This window comes from Siniperca chuatsi, linkage group LG19 (genome assembly GCF_020085105.1).
Source record: "Siniperca chuatsi isolate FFG_IHB_CAS linkage group LG19, ASM2008510v1, whole genome shotgun sequence".
Lineage (NCBI taxonomy): Eukaryota > Metazoa > Chordata > Actinopteri > Centrarchiformes > Sinipercidae > Siniperca > Siniperca chuatsi.
Genome location: NC_058060.1, coordinates 7935343 through 7955221, shown reverse-complemented (window position 1 = coordinate 7955221; position 19879 = coordinate 7935343). Strand labels below are relative to the sequence as shown.

General features: G+C 40.3%; 2 protein-coding genes across 10 annotated transcripts in view; both read right to left on the bottom strand.

Annotated features, from left to right (window-relative positions):
* The window catches only part of ccny (cyclin Y), a 41929-nt gene extending 35159 nt beyond the window's left edge, over window positions 1-6770 (bottom strand). Inside the window, exon 1 of one of the 4 annotated variants that reach the window (XM_044176324.1) lies at window positions 5777-6770. In XM_044176324.1, coding sequence (XP_044032259.1) covers window positions 5777-5930 — 154 coding nt within the window. In that variant the 5' untranslated portion in view covers window positions 5931-6770. The remainder of the gene's footprint in view (window positions 1-5776) is intronic. The other 3 variants (XM_044176325.1, XM_044176326.1, XM_044176327.1) reach the window with 3 other exon arrangements.
* Window positions 6771-8888: 2118 nt separating this feature from the next.
* LOC122866555 (cAMP-responsive element modulator-like) lies at window positions 8889-19347 on the bottom strand. Of its 6 annotated transcripts, none has more exons than XM_044176330.1 (7): window positions 19150-19347; window positions 18603-18678; window positions 17840-17990; window positions 16540-16707; window positions 15968-16102; window positions 11656-11800; window positions 8889-10154 (listed from the first exon to the last, which is right to left on the bottom strand). In XM_044176330.1, exons 3-7 carry the CDS (start codon window positions 17934-17936, stop codon window positions 10010-10012), a joined length of 690 nt encoding a protein of 229 aa, XP_044032265.1. In that variant the 5' UTR covers window positions 17937-17990; window positions 18603-18678; window positions 19150-19347; the 3' UTR covers window positions 8889-10009. The 6 variants fall into 6 exon arrangements, with proteins under 6 accessions (XP_044032265.1, XP_044032264.1, XP_044032266.1 ...); XM_044176329.1 differs by lacking the exon at window positions 18603-18678 and adding an exon at window positions 18240-18377; XM_044176331.1 differs by lacking the exon at window positions 18603-18678 and having other exon boundaries at window positions 17840-17987.
* Between the last annotated feature and the right edge of the window lie 532 nt (window positions 19348-19879).

Here is a 19879-nt window from a genome sequence, read left to right as displayed (position 1 = left end):
TGTCTTTATCACAGTCAAAGACAAGTGATGGGCTTGACCCTGAGAGACCTGTGCCATGGTATTGGCATGGTACTCTATGTCCTAAAATGCAGATATACGTGCTGTGAAGTACAATCTATAGGCTATAGCACTATAGCCACTTGAAAGACCCTCTCATACTTTTGTTGCATTCTGTTCAATGAGCACTGTGTGTATGTGTGTGTGTGTGTGTTTTGTTTGTGTCATCACCAATGTCAGCAGTTCTCACGGCTGATTTTTTTTTTGTAATCACATGCTCAAGGCAGCCGGGGTCACACACATAAAACCCACAGCACAAGCAGAGGCAGGCACGCACTAAACATAATCATACTATTTGTTCAGGTAAAACCAAATCAAATATAACACAAGAGCTTGATCACCATCACACTGCCCTCCTTTATGAGACATGATCAAGCAAGATAAACACTTGAGCGACTATTTCCTTACTCTTTCACAAGACAGATATCAAATCTCCTTGCAAATTATGCCAGTTCTTTCCTATAGCGAGGCTTGGGCATGATGACCTACAGTATACGTGACTTTCCCATGTATTCATTTGCTTGAATCAAGCAGTGTTCCTCCACAGGATAGGTACAGGAGTCTTCTGTCTGTGGAACGCCATTAGAGGTCCAGTGACACTGTCAAAGGGTCATTACCTAAAGACTTGTGTAAACAGCTTAAGACAAACACTGAAAAACCAGCTTGAAACCGGTTCCTGCTCTCCCCTTCCTTTCATCATCACATTCAGAGGCACAATTCCAAGCTTTGGATTTGGTGGTCATTTTGACCTCTTGTACAATGACTGTTTAAAACACAACAGAAGAATTATCCCTGAGAGTGACCTCCTGTGTTGGCAATAAGTTTTACGTGCATTGAATACAGGGTTACACAGATATTTTAACCAATATTTTCAGTAAACATTAAATATGAGCCAGTGAACATTGTTCATTCCCAATATGGTTAAGGTGAGGATAACATTTTGCAAGGTCCAGGTGTGGCAATTTGTAAAACCTGTGATGGGACCTGCCTTACCCTGGCATAACTAGCTTCTTACCAATCTAGGGTTGCAACTAACAATTATTTTCATATATCATTGATTCATTCATTCATTAGATTAATCATTTAGTCTATGAAATCAAAAAAAAAAGCATTTATCACAACTTCCCAGAGCCCAAAGTGAAGTCAATTTAGAGCTGCAACACAGCGACAGAAAACTAATTGGGTATTTTTAGAATCGATTGACCGTTTTATAATAATAAACTTTATTTATACAGCACATTTCAAGTTACAAAGTGCTTTACGTGGTTGAATCAGGATTATTACATTTCAGGACTGAGGCAAATATAATCAGGCAATTAAAATAATACAGAAATAAAATGAAATAAAATAAAGCCCCCAACAATAAAGAGAAATACTAAGAATAAAACAGATAAGACATGTTGGTAATAAAACGGTGTGCTAAAATTAATATAAGGCTCTTTTGAAAAGATACGCTTTGAGAAGTGGTTTAAAAGATGTCAGTGATTCAGCAAGCCTCAGATCCTCGGGCTGGGAGTTCCAGAGCTGAGGGGCATGGACTGCAAAAGCCTGGTCCCCTTTAGTCTTGAGCCGGGACTCAGGAACAGCGAGCAGAGCCCTTCCTGAGGATCTGAGGCTGCGCCCTGTAGCTTGAGTCATTTTTATAGAACAAATACCAACTGTGCTGGTTCCAGCTTCTCAAATTTTACTGCTTTTCTCTGTTTTATATGATAGTAAACTGAATATCTTTGGGTTTTGGACTGTTGGCCGGACAATACAAGACATTTAAAGATGTCACCTCGGACTCTGGGAAATTCTAACGGGCATTTGTCACAATTTTTGCGATCAGGGAGCGAGCGAGTGCAGGTGGGCGAGCAGTCAAGACCAAACGATTAATCTAGAAAACAATTGGCAGATTAATCGATAATGAAAATATTAGTTTGTTGCAGCCCTAACTCAAATGGCTCGATTTGTTGAACCAACAGTCCAAAACCCCAAGTATTTCATTTACCATCATATATGACAAAAGAGACGCAGCAAATCCTCACATTCGAGAAGCTGAAACCAGAAAATGTTTTGCATTTTTGCTTGAAAAATGCCACAAAAAAACCCCCAGTGATTATTAAAACAGTTGTTGATTAATTTTCTTTTGAGCAACTCATCACTTAATCAACTAGTCATTGCAGCTCTAAACCATTCTAAAAATTCCTTTATCAAGAGGTCAAGACGGCCTCATGGCCGTCTAAATGCTGGCTTTACCACAGTAATTCTGGGATTTTTCTAAACAGCATGAAAGCAGTCAAGATTATACATAAATAGCCTACTGCTGGCACTGCTCCTACTTTGGGTAATGACTGAAAGAATGACATTGCGGATACGAGCAACCAAACTTGAGTTTCCTTTGTAAGCAGTAGGCGATTTGTTAATTTTTAACAGGGGTTAAATGGGCGCGAGGAGGGCTCCCTTGTGCCTTTTTTTCAGAAGCCTATTTTTAGCCCCTTGAACTGAACTTTTTAGGGGCCATTTACTAAACTCTGAAACAATGCAGAATTATAACGTTATATTGTCAAATAACCACTCAATTTGCGGGACAGAGATGAGAACAAGTGAGAACAGCAAAAAAAAAAAAAAAAGTTCATGAGCATTCAAGGGCACTTTTGGTCCAAGCTCTGATAATTTCTGACCTGGCCTAAAATTTTGACGGAGCGTTTCTATTTTAACCGCCGCAGCTTTTCTAGAGCCCGCGAGTTGAGTCAGTGAGTGAGGTACACACAGCACACACACACAGGGAGAGGAGAGACGAGACGAGTCGGAAAAATGATTTCACATGATAGTAGACAGCGGAAACACAGCTTTTAATCAAGAATAGACAAGACTCTTACATGTTCAATCTTCCCACAGGCAGTTCAAAACCAGTATGTCTCATATGATCCGAGATTGTGCCGATTATTAAAAGCGGCAATGTGAAGCGCCACTACGAGAGACTGTAACAAAAGAGTTTCCCCTCTGGGATCAATAAAGTACTTCTGATTCTGATTCTGAGACAAAGCACAGAGCATCTTTTGAGCAGACTTACAAGGGGGACGGATTTTGGTCATTTCTCTAACAAGGGGATGGCACCCCCCCCCCCTCAAATCGCCTACTGGTTGTAAGGTGTCTGGGCTCACCTGAACAAGCTCGGAGCAGAACTTCTGCTACATGGAAAGATGCCGGTTAAGGTGGTTCAGACATCTGATTAGGATGCCCCCTGGACGGCTCCCTGTGGAGGTATTCCAGGCACGTCCAACTAAGAGGACACCCTTAGGTAGACCCAGGACATGCTGGGATATATATCCCATCCGGCCTGGGAATGCCTAGGCATCCCCCAGGAGGAGTAGGAGTAAGTAACCAGGGAGGATATCTGGGGCTACCTTGCTTAGCCCGCTACTATTGCAAAAAAGCAGCACAGAATGGATGGATAGATGGACTATTGGTGCAAAATATCTACCTTTCTGCAGCTAATAGTCCAAAAATATTCCAGAAATATCTGTATTCAAAAACAAAAACCATACTGATCAAACCACGCTTAACCAATTCCATGCCTGCTCCATCAATTACAAAGCTGCTGAAGAGGGCACAGTTCAGACCCTGAGGCTTCCTTGATTACTCACTACAGGCAGCCCAATCCGCACAGCGAGGAGTACAGTGAGGTTGACTGGCCTTTTTTACAGCACATCATTTAGACTGAGCAACATAGCTTTGGGAGGAAACCTGCCATGCCAGAGAAAGTGAGACACACATAATTCCAAGTGGCATTCTGACCTGTTTTTGGCTGACATCAAGGGCTGTGAAGGGCTGTTTGTGCTATTTGTATGCACTATGCTAAGCACTGGGTGCCATGGTTTTTACTCATTTCGAGGATTGAGACAATGTGATGCCAAGTCAGGTGCTGTGCTATAGCCTGCATTGACTTTGCTTTAACAACTAGCATTAGGGCTAATGTTCTAATAACTGCACATTTGCTCAAGCATTGCTGGTCATTTCCTTACTGTAGTTGCATGCTGGGATGATTTCCTTCCCTCCCTGCCCCCCTCCCCATTTCCTTACTAACCACTGGTGTGTCTACTGCCTAATTTTTGTGTCAATGATACGCAATTTGACACACTTTAGACCTCATTAGACCCTGATGAAATCGATAAATCTGTGCTTCAAGGAATTCCATCTCTGAACTGTCGAATAATAATCCTATTCAGCTCCCTGTAGGAGATGGATGGACATCCTGACATAAACACTGTCCAATTCAACTCAATTCAATTTAATTTACACAGATCCAATTCATAACAGAAGTGATCTCATTGCACTTTTCATATAGAGCAGGTCTAGACCGTATTCTTTGTAATATTATTGACAGAAACCCATTAATTCCCACCATGAGCAAGCACTTGGCGACAGAGGCAAGGAAAAACTCCCTTTTAACAGGCAGAAACCTTGTCCATCATTATCACATCACCTCCCACTGGAACACAAATTCACACTCCCACTTCACCAGACTGTCCCAACCTTACGCACCCTTTCATGCACAGACACATGGTGGAGATGACGCAAGCTCAGGGTCCTACATCAAGTCAACAGACTCATTCAAACTGCCTTCTGGACTTGGGGTGGGAAAAAGACAAGCCTAACAGTTAGGAATTCACAGTTTTTTTTAATGGAAAAGAGCCCAACGAAGAGATGCTGTAGACCACAGACCACCAAATAACCAGGTTTTGTCAGAGGCAGCACCAACCTGGAAGCTTTTTAAGTCAGTGTATAATAAGGATGGAAGATAATAGTGAAAGTAATACTACACGTCCTCCTAACCCCTTATTTTCTCAAAACATGTGCAAAGATCCATCAGTGCAGTAAGGATATTGCAGCCAGTTCTCTATGCAAATCAATTTGTTTCAAGTAGCTATTTTCTAAAATTATGTTTCCTTTTTCTTAATTCTAGAACCATGACACACCTCATACGTCTTGTTTAAATATACGGTCAGTTTTTAGTTTTAGTTTTTAGACAGGCGCATTTGAATTAAAAACAGGCTGAAATACTCTTAGTGCACCATCACTAACTTTTTTCTACTTTTTTTTTTTTTTAAGAAAATAAGGTCTTAAGGACCAGATTCTAGCCAGAATTTTCTTCATAAGATTGAAGTGTTAAGAGATTGAACTGCCCAACCTTACATAAAACTAACTCCACCTCCACCAGCTACAACAGAAAATGCTGCTTACACATGCATCAGTAGGCTATTAACAATCTAATAACAGAATCTACATACTGTATAACACTACTGTATGAATTCTACAGTAGCCTATACTTTTGATACTTTAAGCAGCCTACATTTAACTGATAATAGGCTACTTCTTTACTTTACTCTAAATGCAGGACTTTTACTTAAGTAAAGGATTTGAGTACTTCTTGCACCACTGCGCAGGTTTCCAACATGCTGGGAGTCCATTGAAAAGGCAGCTTACAGCATAGTTAACGGTGTAACGGGTGGGTGGGTCCTTTGCACAGATGTTGCGAGCTCTCATTATTTAATACTAACGTTATAAGTCTTTAGAGGCGTGGGTATTTGCAGAGCATTAAACAACTGTCTCCAGCTATTTGACAACAACAACAAAAAAAAATGATAATAATAATCACGAGAATGTGTGTTGTTTCTTGTACTATTTACATGTTATTCAGACGCATTAGTAAAAAGGGGGTAACTCTGTGTCTTACCGTCTAAATTTTCTCTGTCGCTGATGTGCTGGAGGTTGCAGCCCGTGTCCTCCCGGCTCAGCTCCGGCTCCGGCCGGTAGGACTCGAGTCTGGAGTGGTTGTTCCTCCGGTGTTTAGGGCTCGAGGACACGCAGCAGGAGGTTGTATTCCCCATGGTGTAAGCAGGTTTTTGTTATAGTCCAAACACTGTATCTTCAGTGTCCTGGCCGTGCTTGTTAGCGTTAATACAAGAGAGAAAAAACGGGGCGGTAACGCGGATAGTCAGACCTGGTGCGAACTAACGTTACAACCCCCGGTATCCGTTACACGCCCTTCCCCCGAATCTAAAATACGCTTATCCGGACAAGTGTACTCATTTGAAAAGCTGATTAAACGCCAAGGTAGGCTAATAAATCAGAAAAGTAGCCCAACGTCCCCTTCCAAACGCCCAGGAGGGGGCAGACAGTGCCTCTACGTTACAGGCTTCGGTTTCACACTCGAATCCCTCGCCTTGTAATTTCTGTTCGGGCGTCCAGTTATCCTGACAGACACATTTCGGTGCACTGCTACTTTATGGCGACATGAATTAATACGAGGACATGATACTTCAGCAAGTCGGGTGAAGATATTTTTGCTCTCAGTGCTACATGGTTGCCTATGTACCGTAGACTGCTGCTGCTACATCCGTTGCTGTGTTGCTTTCACGTGCTACTCGTAAAATTAAGTCAGGAAATTGCTTCGCACTTTTAGCTGCATTCCATATACAGTTTTTTCACCCACGAAAACCCACGAAAAGAAAACAATTATGATAACAGTAGTTGTGTTTTGAGAGAGGAAAAAAGAAAATTAACCACAACTTTTGATATAATACGCCTGGACCTTGTAGCATTGTTTGTCCTTTGTATGTTGTTTTTAAAAACAATTTGCGACGAAAAATGTACAGTAGCAGTGTCTTTTTTATTTTTTTTACCTTCAGTCATTCACTCTGTATTCCGGCCGTTTTTTATATTCCCGTTACCACATTGTGGTAGAAGGGTCGTACATGTATGCATGTAGAAATTACAATATTTGGGCAGCACGTAAACATATGTTAAAAAACGTACAGCGCTGTGGCTGCGATGGAAAAGGTTCCGGTTCAAGTGGGTGGTTACAACTATGTAGGCCTAATAAATGGACAATTATGACAGTCTCTTGGGGGATACAGTGAAATAGAATAGAATAGAAAAAGACCCTCTCAAGGGTTCAGGTGAAGTCCGTCAATGATTTTATCCATTACACCAGTATTTATCTACAGTCAGTATAATAACAATAAACTAACAATATATAGAAATGTGTTCTTGCTTGAACAGGTGGGTGAACGTTACTGCTGTATATACCTGGTTTATGACATGTTATGGACCCAAACATGGACGTCTGTCATTTCCTCCTTACCCATATTTGTGTGTGCAAGTTCATTATTTGATTTTGACTGATGACTGACAAATGCACAAGGGCTTTGCTTTGCCTGTGACAAGAGTGAAATGGCTGCTCATAGGCCTACTAAATCTCTCTGCAGGATAAAGTGGGATTAGTAGAGGTTAACGCAAACAAAGTGACGTCCCCGAGGGATAGCCTGATCCTTTGAGATGTTTCCTTGACATGCGAGACAATATGTGCACGCTGATGATGCTGGAGACTGAAGAATGCATGAGCATGTGGGCTTTTTGGGGCGATTACATTGGTTGACATGATCAGGCATGGTGCTGTAGTGCAACCTGCTGGTACTGCAGCTGCATTGCATTTCATGGGCACCCACATTACAGCCTGCTTCAGCCGCTTGACCTGAAACATGTTTTTCACCACATCACTTCTAATCCTCGAGTTTCATTTTTTTAAGACTACTAAGAAGATACACATTGTTTCAAATTCTGCACACCAAGATTACAGAGTAAAGAGTGTGCTGTAGCTGAATGAGAGGCAAACCAATCCGTGTAATGATCAGTGACATTACCACATACAATATTTGAATTGCTGTTGTCTAAAGTACAAATCATTCCATCTGTTTTAATTGGTGTACTATGGCTACACTCAGAGAGTATTTCTTTTCCCTACCAGCGCGTTCCACAGTGTGGTTTTATCAAAGTGGAAGTTGACCGGGTTTTTTAATCGACTGGACGGGAATAAGTATTCACGATAGGCCCAGGTGCAGTGCAAGTCTCAGTGGCATTGGATTCTTTCCTCAGTTGTTTTGTTTCCATGTTGTCTCCGTAACAAACTGCACGTGGGGAGTGACAAAGAAGCAACCACAAAGCATTGAAGATGTATCACCAAAAAAAAATAAATAAAAAGATTCTGTAGACATTTTGAACAACTTTAAATGAAGTGTTCCACGTAAAAGAAAAGCTAAATTCCATCACCATTATCTTAACAATTAATCAGCCTTCTCTAGCAGATACAAACTCCAACTGCAAGTCTTTACCATTTTCCTTTAGTGGTCATTCCTGCCATATCAGGATTTGTTTTGGGCCCTACTATAAGTTGGAGAAGCTACACACTTGTGCTTTTTTCTGCAACAAATCCTTGAGTATTTGAGAATTTAACCGTATCACCGAAAACCAGGCCAGTCTTTCCTTCCCCTTGTTACATCCACATTCCTCTGGACGTGACTTATGGAAAATGTGTTTAAATGCTCATCCTACTTCCCCTTCTTCCAGCATGCACTGCTTGCTAATAGCGTGGCTCTTTCACAATATATCTGTCATCTATAAAAGATGGGAAAGAGGAGAAACTGCTCTGCTTCTCCGTGACAGTCCTAGCAATCAAGGAGGCTCATCACCGAAAGGACAGCACATCGTGTTCCGAGCAGAAACCCAAGGTTGCGACTCAGCATGGCGATAAAAGCTTTATTAGACCCTCATAATGGAACTTGTGTGTTAGTGATTGGTTGATTAATTCAACATAAAAGTGCTCTGATATCTTTCTTCTTTTCCCCTCTCAAGCTCAAGCTAATAACAAATGAACTCACTGGTTACAACTTGCTTTACAAATGCTAGTCATGTTGGGCCTTTTTCTGTCTGGCCCCCTGGTTAACACTGAACAGTGTGTCCCTACATGTAGGTCTTATATTTACCGTGTATGAAAACAACACAGAGAGCCTGAGAAAGAACTTTATTGAAGCAAATACATTTTAAAAATATGTCTTTTATGATACCTTTAAATGAGGTGTGATCATATCGAGACAACAGCTAAGGTGTTACAGAAGAGAAACAGAGGAGACTACTAAAAAGCTGGATTTCTGCATGAAATTTCAAATTCAACCGCATTTAAAATGGTAGTTACATAAACAACGTCTAAATTTAGCCATGTGTACTGAGATGAAGCAAAACACAGAAAAGTTAAAACAATAAATTACTGCAATTTCCACAAATGTGTGGGGGTTTTTTTAACTAAAAATACACTAATTTATATTAAGATAAATACTTTTTCCCCCCTCCTTTCTTTGTAAAAACTATGCACCGTTAGTAAAATGCAGTGTAAACTTGCCCAAATAAATATTATTGCCACAGGTTAGAAGCAGATAAGTCTTCATACAGATGCTCAACAGAACCCGGTAGGTCTCTACATTAAGTACAAAGGAAGGTGGGTGATCAATGCAGTGGGTGTTAATATCTGGTAGTATGCTTGCATCGGGATTTATGAAGTGGAATAAAATAAAACACAAACATTGCAACGTGAAGCCCTGATTGACACCCTCATAGAGACTATATCAATGATATAGTATATATTTTTGTATAAGAGAGCCAAATTATGAAACGGATCGTAAAGGAATGTAAAATGCGGTGCAGTTAAGGTGATAGTGACCAATCTAGGCAGGGTATTTGGATGTTCGGGGTTGTTCAAGCGCTGCAGCTGGGCCTTCAGCATTTGATTCTCCCTCTCCAGTAAAGGTGTTGCGAGGTGTTGCGAGTCTGCAGGTGGTCCATATATACGGCAGCCTCCCCGTTCAAAAGGGACGTAAGCTCCTCGTAATACTCACTGATGATAACCCTGACCTGAAGCAAGGTTCTTGTTTTTGCTGGTGGTGGCGCATGGATGATTCAGAGCCAGAAACATTGACATCATCGTGTAAACACATTTAACTGCAAGGACAAGGGAGTGTTTTGTGTGAGTGTGTGTTTTATGTGCATAAGCAAAACCAGAGTCCTCAAGACACCCCGCAGAAGTACAGCAAAACAGTCCACACGATCCCGGTTCCTCCTCTCGTCAGAGAGAGAATCACTCGACTTTGTGTCGATATATGTCTTTTAAGGCTCTGAGCTCCTCAATCAGAGTCTTGTTTTGATTTTCGAGCACAGCCACGCGATTTTCGAGGCATTTCACATATTCCTTCTTCTTTCGTCGACACTCCCGGGCGGCTTCCCTGGAAGCGACAACAACAGTTACCGTGAAAAAGAAGCCCTCTTGGCTTTTCTCCCAGATACAACAGAGAAGTGATTCTAGCCATAAATCAGATTGCACCAAGGGGAAAAAGAAGGCTCACGTTACAAAAATTACAAAAGGTTTTCTCATGTGGGCACAGAATGTTTAGATGGTGATGATTATGAACATGTTTGTGACATTAGATACCTTCGGGATCGAACTTAACAAAATAGAGTCAACCAAAGGAGGAGGATGCTAAAACCAAAAAACAAATAATAATTTTTTAAAAAGCATCCAAAACGATTCAATGATGATTGACCGTAGTAAAATAATCATGTGGGAGGAAATAAAGTGTTTTTAAGATACATTTTTGGGGCATTTTGCCTTTATTGGACAGTGACAGCTGCAGATAAAGACAGGTTAGGCAGCCATTAATGGTACGCGCTCTACCAGGTGAACTACCGGGACGCCCCAGTAGTGACACAACAGTGTTTACAGCAAACACACGGTAAGCCCAAAGCCTTCTACAGAGAGCAAGCAAAAGGCAAGCATAAGGTAATCAATTTTGCGCACCAGCAAACCAGACTTCTCCACATACAACTGACCTACTTCCAAACACAAGGTTGGTCGTGTCAGCCTACTCACTCTTCACTCCAAACATTACAGACCAGATAATGGGGGGGTCAGACAACTTAAGATTTAGCAGCTAAACCCACTGGATGGAGGAGAGTCACACGGTGGAATGATGATAGGCTTGTAGATCTTATTATTACGTGCAGTTAATGTCATTAATTGTCACTTGGTGTTTGTGTTACATTACACAGCAGAAAGGGCACTGGAAGAAGGTATGCAGTGACTGTGTCCAATAGAGCCAGACTGATGTGTTTAAGGCCAATACCGATATTCATATTTGAGAGTTCTAACAATATATTGGCCGATATTAATTTTTTCACATAAACTTAGAACTTAGAAACTTGTGGTAAGGATCCCTTTAGTTTTTAGTAACCAAGACATGTATTGAGTGGGACATTTTACATGGCAGTGCTTGTCAGTGCTCTCTGTTGGAAAAACTCTGTAACGGAGATATTCTTAAACAAACAATATATAACATGTTGATTAGTTAGCTTCAGAGCTGCTGGTGCAGTGGGTGCCTTCCCCCCTGTATCCAGTCTTTATGCTAAGCTAAGCTAATCGGCCGCCGGCTTGTAGCTTCATATTTAGCGTGCAGACATGAGAGTGGTATCGATCTTCTCGTCTGACTCTTGAGCAAGAAAGCAAACAAGCGTGTTTTCCCAAAACGCTGAGTGCAGTATTGCTTAAAAATATGTCGGACCTATCTTTGGCATTCTATACTGCAATTTCATGTTAATTATGAGCCACCATTTAACTGATGCCAATATACCTAATATAGCTAATATCGGCTGCTAATATCGGTATGGCTGATTTACCGTCCGGGCATTTTAATGTCCAAGCTGATGAGTGTGAATGGTCCTGGTCTTTACCTGTTCTTCATCAAGCGATGCTCCCTCTTTTGTAAGGCGTCCTCTACAGGTTTGTGGGAGCTATGAGCGCTGGCCCCTGCCACCTCCTGTGGGAGGCTGGAGCTGGGGTTACGCAGCTGGCAGGCAGTCAAGTCACTTGCGGTGCCTGGGGAGACACAAAACAACATGTCAGACAACGGGATTGGGTTGGTATTCATCAGAATCAGAAATACTTTACTGATCCCCGAGGGGAAACTCTTTTGCTACAGCAGCTCGCTATCATGTCACAGAGGAATAGAAGTTCTAAGCAAAAAAATATATATAATACGCTATAATACAGGTCAGAAAATAAATTAAGTACCAAGTGGGTATAAGTATAAAATAAAATAAGTGTGAAGTACAAAGTGGGTTTACCGGTTGATGATAATAATACGGTATACAGTAATAGTGCATGAACTGCCAAGTTAAGTGTAGCTTATTAAGATTATAATGAGACGGAGGATATTGCACAGCAGTAATAGAGGTATGGATAAATTTCAATATCAATAAATAGGGAATTTTAAACTGAAAAGGGTATATTGCACAGGAGTATTAACACAGGATATTGGTATTTGTAAATCTATTACGAAGCACGTGTGTAAAGTCCATCTGAAGTTGTAAGTAACTACTAGCTAGTTTCAGACTAGTGATTTACTAAACTGGGTTACACCAATAAAACTTAAGAAATGTTTGAAATAGTTTGAAAAGCCTTAAGCAATGTGTAAACCGGTTGCTAGAAAAACAACTGTACCGCCGTCCAATCAAGCAATTCACTATGTAACCAGGAAGTCACTAGAGCATCGCAAGCTGTAACGTAACTGCAAAAAACAACAGCTTTAGGGGGCCAAGTGATTTTGATTTGTTTATGCATACATGGAAATATCTGATTATGCTAACCTAACTGGTGCTACTTTAGGTCATTGCGGCTAAAGTTATTAGCGTAACATTTTGTAACTTCAAGTATATTGTGTGTTGTTGGTTTTTTTCTTGTAAAATGTCATTTAAAATCTTCCCAGTTTACATCATTATTCAGATAGATATGTCGACCATATCCCAGATATTAGCAAGCTACTATAATGTCAGTTTTGTCATTTTGGTCAGTTAGCTACGCAACAGTATCACCGGGCGCATACTGGGTGTAAATATTATTAACAACTAATCTCTACATAAGAACTAGTTTGTGTGATGCATCCTTTAAATTAAGTTTTGATTAAATTAGTAATAATTAGTAATGGGCAATTCTTCACTTAATAAACACTTATAACTAGTTTGAATTTATGAAGATCTGGTGCGACAGCTTAGTCCGACTCAGTCAGTCAGCATGTCTATTATTTTCAATTTAGTGACAGATAAAACTATGACACACAAGCCTAAATAATCCTGTAACGCATAACCTTTTCGCATATGACTTTTGCTCTCATAAACCAGCTCTTATTCTCAGAGGTTCCATTAGACTGTTTCAGAGAGGGCAACCAAACCATACTGTAAATCCACTGAAGTTTAAACAGAGTCCAGGTTTTCAAGATTTCAAAGGTTTAATTTATCACATGCGCATTCAGTGTGTGCTGTGAAATGCAGGATCGCATATGCGGCTGTGCTAAATAGATAATAATAAATAGATATTATTAGAAAGTGTAAGTGACTGAATTCCACATTTCATTCTCTCTTCTTTTATCTTATCAAATGGGTGTGTGACACTGAAAAAGAAAGGAATACACACTGAGAGATGGTGCCATTCTTATCTACTTCCCCCTCAGTTCATTGCCCCTCATATCATGTAACCCACTGATGATTAATTCTGTGATATGTTGGAAACGCAAAGGAAACAGCATATAATCGCAGCGTGGCCAGCAACTGACGTCAATGCACATCTTATTCGCTGGTTCGGATTTACATGACGCTGCTGGGGGCCTGTTCCAGGAAAAGCAGCGACGTCAGCTCCTGCTGCTATGTGCTCTGAGTGGGCAGAGCATTGAAGCATTTCACAGAGAGAGAGGGAGAGGGAGAGGGAGAGAGAGAGAGAGAGAGAGAGAGAGAGAGAGAGAGAGAGGAGAGGATGACTGAGAGACAAGCAGACCCTGTGAAAATGTTTCTTATCGGGGTAAGCTTGTTGCTGCTGACTGTGGAAAATTAGTTTTCAACGGTCCTTTGCTACTTTTTTCAGAGCAGCCTACTTGTGATGTTATTTGATGGCATTACTGAGCTTTCTAATAGTGGTTTTGGAAAAAAAAATACAAACAAATACATAATGTCTAAAAAGCCAAATCCCAATAATCAGGATTTTTTTCAATTTCAATGCTGACTATTAATGTCAACAATCACTAACTATATTTTGAGAGTATTAAATGAGTATTTCAACTGAACAACAGTGTAAAAAAAAAAAAAAAATCCCTATTTTTAGTAAAAACAGATGATAGCAAACTGACCTGTTTCTGTCTCATCCCCAGTTACAGCCATACTGTATCTACTCCCAAGGTTTTCCAAGAGAAACTGTCCCCTTCAGTGTCTTCTCTCTGACTGAAATGTTACCACAGCCAACAGCAAGGCTATGTGTGCAATTTACAATTAGAGGCATTGACATCACCATGACATCACTGGCCTCCTGATGTCAACAGTATGGTTCGCTCTCTCCCCCGACACAGCGCTATGAGTCAGGGGCTCTGCTGTTTGTCTTTGGAAAGGAATTTTCTTCAGCTGGACTGGAGCGCACAACACTGAAGAACGCGACTTGTTGAAGACGGACAGTCAGTAGAGGCACAGATGATTTGGACTTTAGCTCCACAATCACTCAAGCCCCCCCTCCCCTTTTTTTTTTTTTACGGTTTAAAACTTACACCAGAAATAGGGATTTGATAACATTTTGTGTATTTTCATGGCTATAATCTCAATGGTATATCTTGATGAAAGTCGTTGCAAAAATGGTTTTATTACCACAGTATTATCACAGTACCCCCACCCCCACACACCACCACCACCACCACCACCACACACACACACTGCATTTTCACTGCATGTCGAAGGAAGGCTCACTGGGTGTAAAACATTCACGTGAATACCTTAATCCAAATAAGAGCGACACTATAAAGCCAGGTTACTCATACAGCCGGGTTATTATGTGCATGTATATGCAGTGCACTGTCACAGCAAAACATTAGCTCTCAACTGATTCCTTTCATACTCAGAGCTAAAGGAGCTGGCTCCCTCTGCAGGTATTACAGAGGGAAACAGAGGACCAACGTTCTGTTAAGGTAAAAGCAGCAATACCACACTATAAAATACTCTACTACGCTACAAAAGTAAAAGTACTCAAATGGCCCCTGTGAGTGTTAAAATATTATATTCTACTGTATATCATATTATTATTATTATTGATGCATCAATAAGAAAAGTACTCACTATGCAGAATAATATAATATAATATATATTATATTATTGAATTATAATTATTGATGCATGAATACGTACATTACTTTAATGTTGCAGCTATTAAAGGTAGAGCTTATTTTTTACTATACGTTCTGGTAGCTTGTGAATTTCAACAAGGGGTTAATAAAGTCTTATCTTAATCTATAATAATAATTAATAATTGATTTGTCGATTATATTTTGTATTATTCATCTGAATCTGCAAAGTTACTAGTAACTAAAGGCATTACGTACTTGAATAAATGTACTTAGTTACTTTCCACCACTGGGGGTATTTAGGCAGCATGTTACTATTGTAGTTGGTTGAGGTGGAGCAAATTTTTCTATTCTATTAGTTATATAAAGGGAGGTATGCATCATACTGGTATTTTATAAGCTCATCATATGTTTTGTATGTAAAATCTTAATCTGGAATTAGTTACTACAGCTGTAATATAGTCTATTACAATTCAAAGGGAAATATTGCACTGTTTACTCCACTACATTTACAGTTATAAGTATAAGAGAAGTGGAAATACTCAAGTAAAGTACAAATACCTCAGATTTGTACTTAAGTACACTACTTGAGTAAATGTAGTTACTTACATTCCACCACTGCAGTGGGATCAAATGAAATCATACTGAATAAAAAGGCATTCGTCTTTGTTTAGTCCCAAAGTCAGCATACAGGGTTTGACTAACTGAACCTGTCGGTTTAACATTTGACTAGTGAACCTTAGAACACTTTCTTTTCTTTTTTTGCCGTTTTCGCTTTACTAACCCCGAGCAACTGACACTGTTCTTGTCTTCTACACTTGTTTGCTGCCCATCCTAAATTACTTAGATGCAGTGGTCTGGACGTCAGGTGTCACCCGGTCATGTTGGCTTACCCTTCTTCTGCGGGTCATCCAACGTCTCCCCGTTGTACTCAAGGGTTCTTGGTGGAGGCTGTGGTGGTTGTGTGCTGGTCATGGCCATAGACGGCAGGTTCTGTGTCCCCTCAGGCAGGAACCTGACGGAACCTGCTTGAGAAAATCCGACTAGGTAGTTAAAAAGGTAAGGGTACCAAGTAAATAATAACAGATCAGGGGTTTTTCTACACAACCTGGTTGTGATTATGGCCACATCAACGTTTCTTACCTCTTTCTTACGCTAGAATAAGATTAATATGACATTATTTATCAATTGTAAGATGCAGCTCTGAGAACATCGCCTTGGTTATAGGCAATGGCAGGAGTGTCGTTGCCTTGAAAAGGCTTGTTTTATGATGGGGGAAGACACTGGAGCACTCAGAGGGAACTGCACAGACAGAAGAAGAAAGGGCACACCCTATGCAAGGCAAATATTCCAACCCCGGACCCTCTTGCTGTGAAGAAACAGTGCTAACCTTTAAACGGCATGCTGCAGTGGCATTAGTCGTGACGCTTCTATAGTATACACAAGTCTGTTTATCAAGTGTTACCTGGCAGTGGGAGCATGCAATAGTGCTGCGAGCAATTCAGCGTCTCCCCGTAGTATTGAAGGGTGCTTGACAGAGGCTGTGGTGTTTGTGTGCTGGTCATGGCCACAGAAGGCAGGTTCTGTGTCCCCTCAGGCAGGAACTTGACAGGACCTCCTTGAAAAAACCCATCTGGGAGGGTAAAATAGTAAAATAATCATAGGATAGGCAATTTAATTCATCTGTGATTGTGGCAACAATCAAAGAAACTCTTTTTTTTTATACAGTAATGTTCTTAATGCAACAGTTTATTAATGTGCAAGACGTAACTTTCTCAAATACGCAAGCCTAAATGAGAAGACGTGAACAATGATTCAATGCTGAGCAACATAATGCTTCATGACAAAGGACTTTAACTTTGAAATAACTACATCATCAGTCATGATGGGTCACACGTGCTTGCGAAACATTAAGCAGGGTCTGTAAACCCCTTATATAGGGGTATGTCCATTATATTACATAATTTAGCAGGACCAAATGGCAGACACAAAAAAATGGCCGTTGTTTGGCTATCTAAAGACCTAAGTATTTCCCTCAGGAGTTAGTGAAGTCCGAAACAGAGCTAAAAGGAGAATATTGGACTGACATTCGTCAGGTGGACAGAAACACAACTCCAATGGGATGATAATGTTGCTCTGTGTCTGCTGCATTTGAACATAGTCAACTGTTTAATAAAGCATTCGCCATAACAACTTTATAAGCCGGGAGTGTGGTGGCGGCGGCAGTGTATCTGTAAGCTTGTTTTAATGCTAAGTTAGTTATTTCAGACGTAAAGTCGCTTTCTATACAGTTTTCATGTTAATCTGTCTACTTGCTTTATTAGAATTATTATTATTATTAACAGTAGTGGTGGTAGCACTGTTAAAGCTAGGGTGGGTAATGTATTTCAGAAGCATTTTTTGTTAGATTTGTTGAAATTCTATCGGTATCTGTGGCTGTCACATGCCTGTAATATTCCAATCATTTCCTTCCCGTCTACCTACCTGCGCGCACTCTGCCCTTAGTGCACTCATTGCGCATGAAAATGTCTTTTGGGGGAGTGGCTTTGGAGGGAGGGCCTGAAGGGAGGGGGTGGAATTTTTTTTCGGTTGGATACTTCTTCAAAATCTACCTGTCTCTTGCCAGTTTCTCCGACGTTACCTACCCTAGCTTTAACAACAGCAGACGTTGTTGCGTCTGTAGTGATGGTAGTAGAAGAGGTAGTAGGCGTAGTAGCAGTAATAGGACAAACTGTGCTAGGAAATGTGCTTTCAGACATGCTTACGGCACTGGTTGTGGCTGGTTTGCTGGTAAACAGGTGCGTGAACGCTGGGCACACGTGCGTGTGGCTGATATTTCTCATCTGTCTTCACTTGGTTCATTGTGACAGGCACGCTGACTGAGGCTGCTGATCAGGGTGCTCACTCTGATTTCTCCTTAGGGATTAGAGAGGGTTAGAGTTAGGGTTTTCATGTGTACCTAAAGAACAGAGATATAAGCCAATGTTAGGTACAGTAAGACAATTAAATGAGTTGCTCCTGAGCTGCCACTATCTGCTTTGCCACCCCTTAATCCTCCTCTTACCAGTATCTTAAAGAGGTTTATCCTTTTATTATTTTAAATGATTTTTATAAGGCTTAAGGAATAATCTCAGCGTATATTTGTGAACTACTAAAGCCTTTTACCTCTGCTAGGCCTCTCAGGTCCTCTGAACGAGGCCTGCTAGTTGTACCTCGTTCAAGACTGAAAACACTGTGTGTTCGCCGTCCTGGGTCCCAGGCTGTGGAACGGTCTCCCCCTGGGAGTCAGGTCAGCAAAACTCCCTTGGATGTTTTAAACAGAAGACCCATCTCTTTTCTAAGTGTTTCTGTGCTTGTCTCGTTCACTCTACTCTGTTTTGTTCTTTTCTTTGAACCTTTTATCCCGTTGTAAAGCACTTTGTAACCTTGGTTTTAAAAGGCGCTATATAAATAAAAGTGCACTTACTTACTTTACTTATTTTACTAGACAATAGCTTGATCATTTAAACAATGAATTAAACCAATTACTCAGGCATGATGACTCAACCTGTTCCCGGAGTTTGTGAAGCACTTCTCTTTCGTTTCTCCTTAGTACTTTCTCTGCCTTGAATTATTGAGTAAATAAAAGTTGGGGGAGGTTAGTTTGTAATGAGGCACTAGTGCTGCCTAATGTGAATATATCTCTTATTAAGACACAACTGTAGCATGTTCAACTACTGATTTTGGGGGGTATGTTAACATTGAAAGTGCCATTTCCTGTCGAAAAAAGTAGACTACTAACAAACTGGCCTTGGGTGGCTCCACCTGCTGGTTAACTCAAGTAACGTTAGCTAATGAAGGGTTTTTTTTTTGGGTTTTTTTTACTCTTGTTTAATTAACGTTAACTTATAGGTTAAAGTTAAGTATGTCAAGTAGTTTGACAAAACTAATAACAACAATTTGCTAACCAATCTAAATATAGCTGTTTAAATAATCACATCAATGGATTATTTCGGCCAAACTATCTAAAACCGATATGTTAGCTAACGGTAGTGTCCTGTCCGAGTTAGCCGGACGCTACTGGCATTGTACTCACATTAAATTATGCTGTAGCTGTTGTGTGCAACTTGATGAGCCTGGGCGACGATCAGAAAAACCTTAGCTTCAGTTAATAATAGACTGATAAATTGCTATAAATTGTGTTTTGTACTTAGCGTTATTTAAAATGTTAACGTTGGGTAACCCCAAGCAACGTTAAGCAGTAATTCTCTTTTTCGACGATTCTGATTGGTTGATTTTTCTTCTATTCTTTCTCCAAATATGACACAACACCATGCATCCACGTATGTATTTTTAGGCTCATATGATTTAAAAAAAAAACAAAAAAAAAACGGCATACACCATTATTTGCTAACGACTTTCAATTTATTAATTTATATTTCTCTCCCACAACTGTCCCGTTTGTGTCAATTTGTGTTGAGGTATTTCTCTAAAAATATCATAGGACATATAAAACTTAAACAGCTGCTTGGTGAATCTCTGTATATGCATACGTGGTGAACAACTAACGCTAACGCTGGGCAAAATGTTTACCCTCTCTAATCATAACAGAGATAAAATTCATTATAACCTACAGAACGTTTGTGGGTATATTTTTAATACTCAATTCCTAAGAGGTTTCCGTAGTTTTAGGCGATACTATAAATATATGGGTGTTCTTATGAATGGGATCCGCGTGAGTTTGGTGTTATTCTCATCAATATGTATACATATAGAATACATGATTTAAAATCGAAAATTTCCCAAAGACACTTGACCATGGTAAA

Bases quoted from the DNA above. Each gene is read 5' to 3' on its own strand.
- LOC122866555 (XM_044176330.1), bottom strand. From the start codon at position 17,936: ATGAACCAAGTGAAGACAGATGAGAAATATCAGCCACACGCACGTGTG. The intron at 11,801-15,967 runs GTAAGCCAACAT...GTGTCTCCCCAG, and splicing joins GGATGACCCGCAGAAGAAGG to GCACCGCAAGTGACTTGACT. The intron at 10,155-11,655 runs GTAAAGACCAGG...TGTCGCTTCCAG, and splicing joins CATCGCTTGATGAAGAACAG to GGAAGCCGCCCGGGAGTGTC.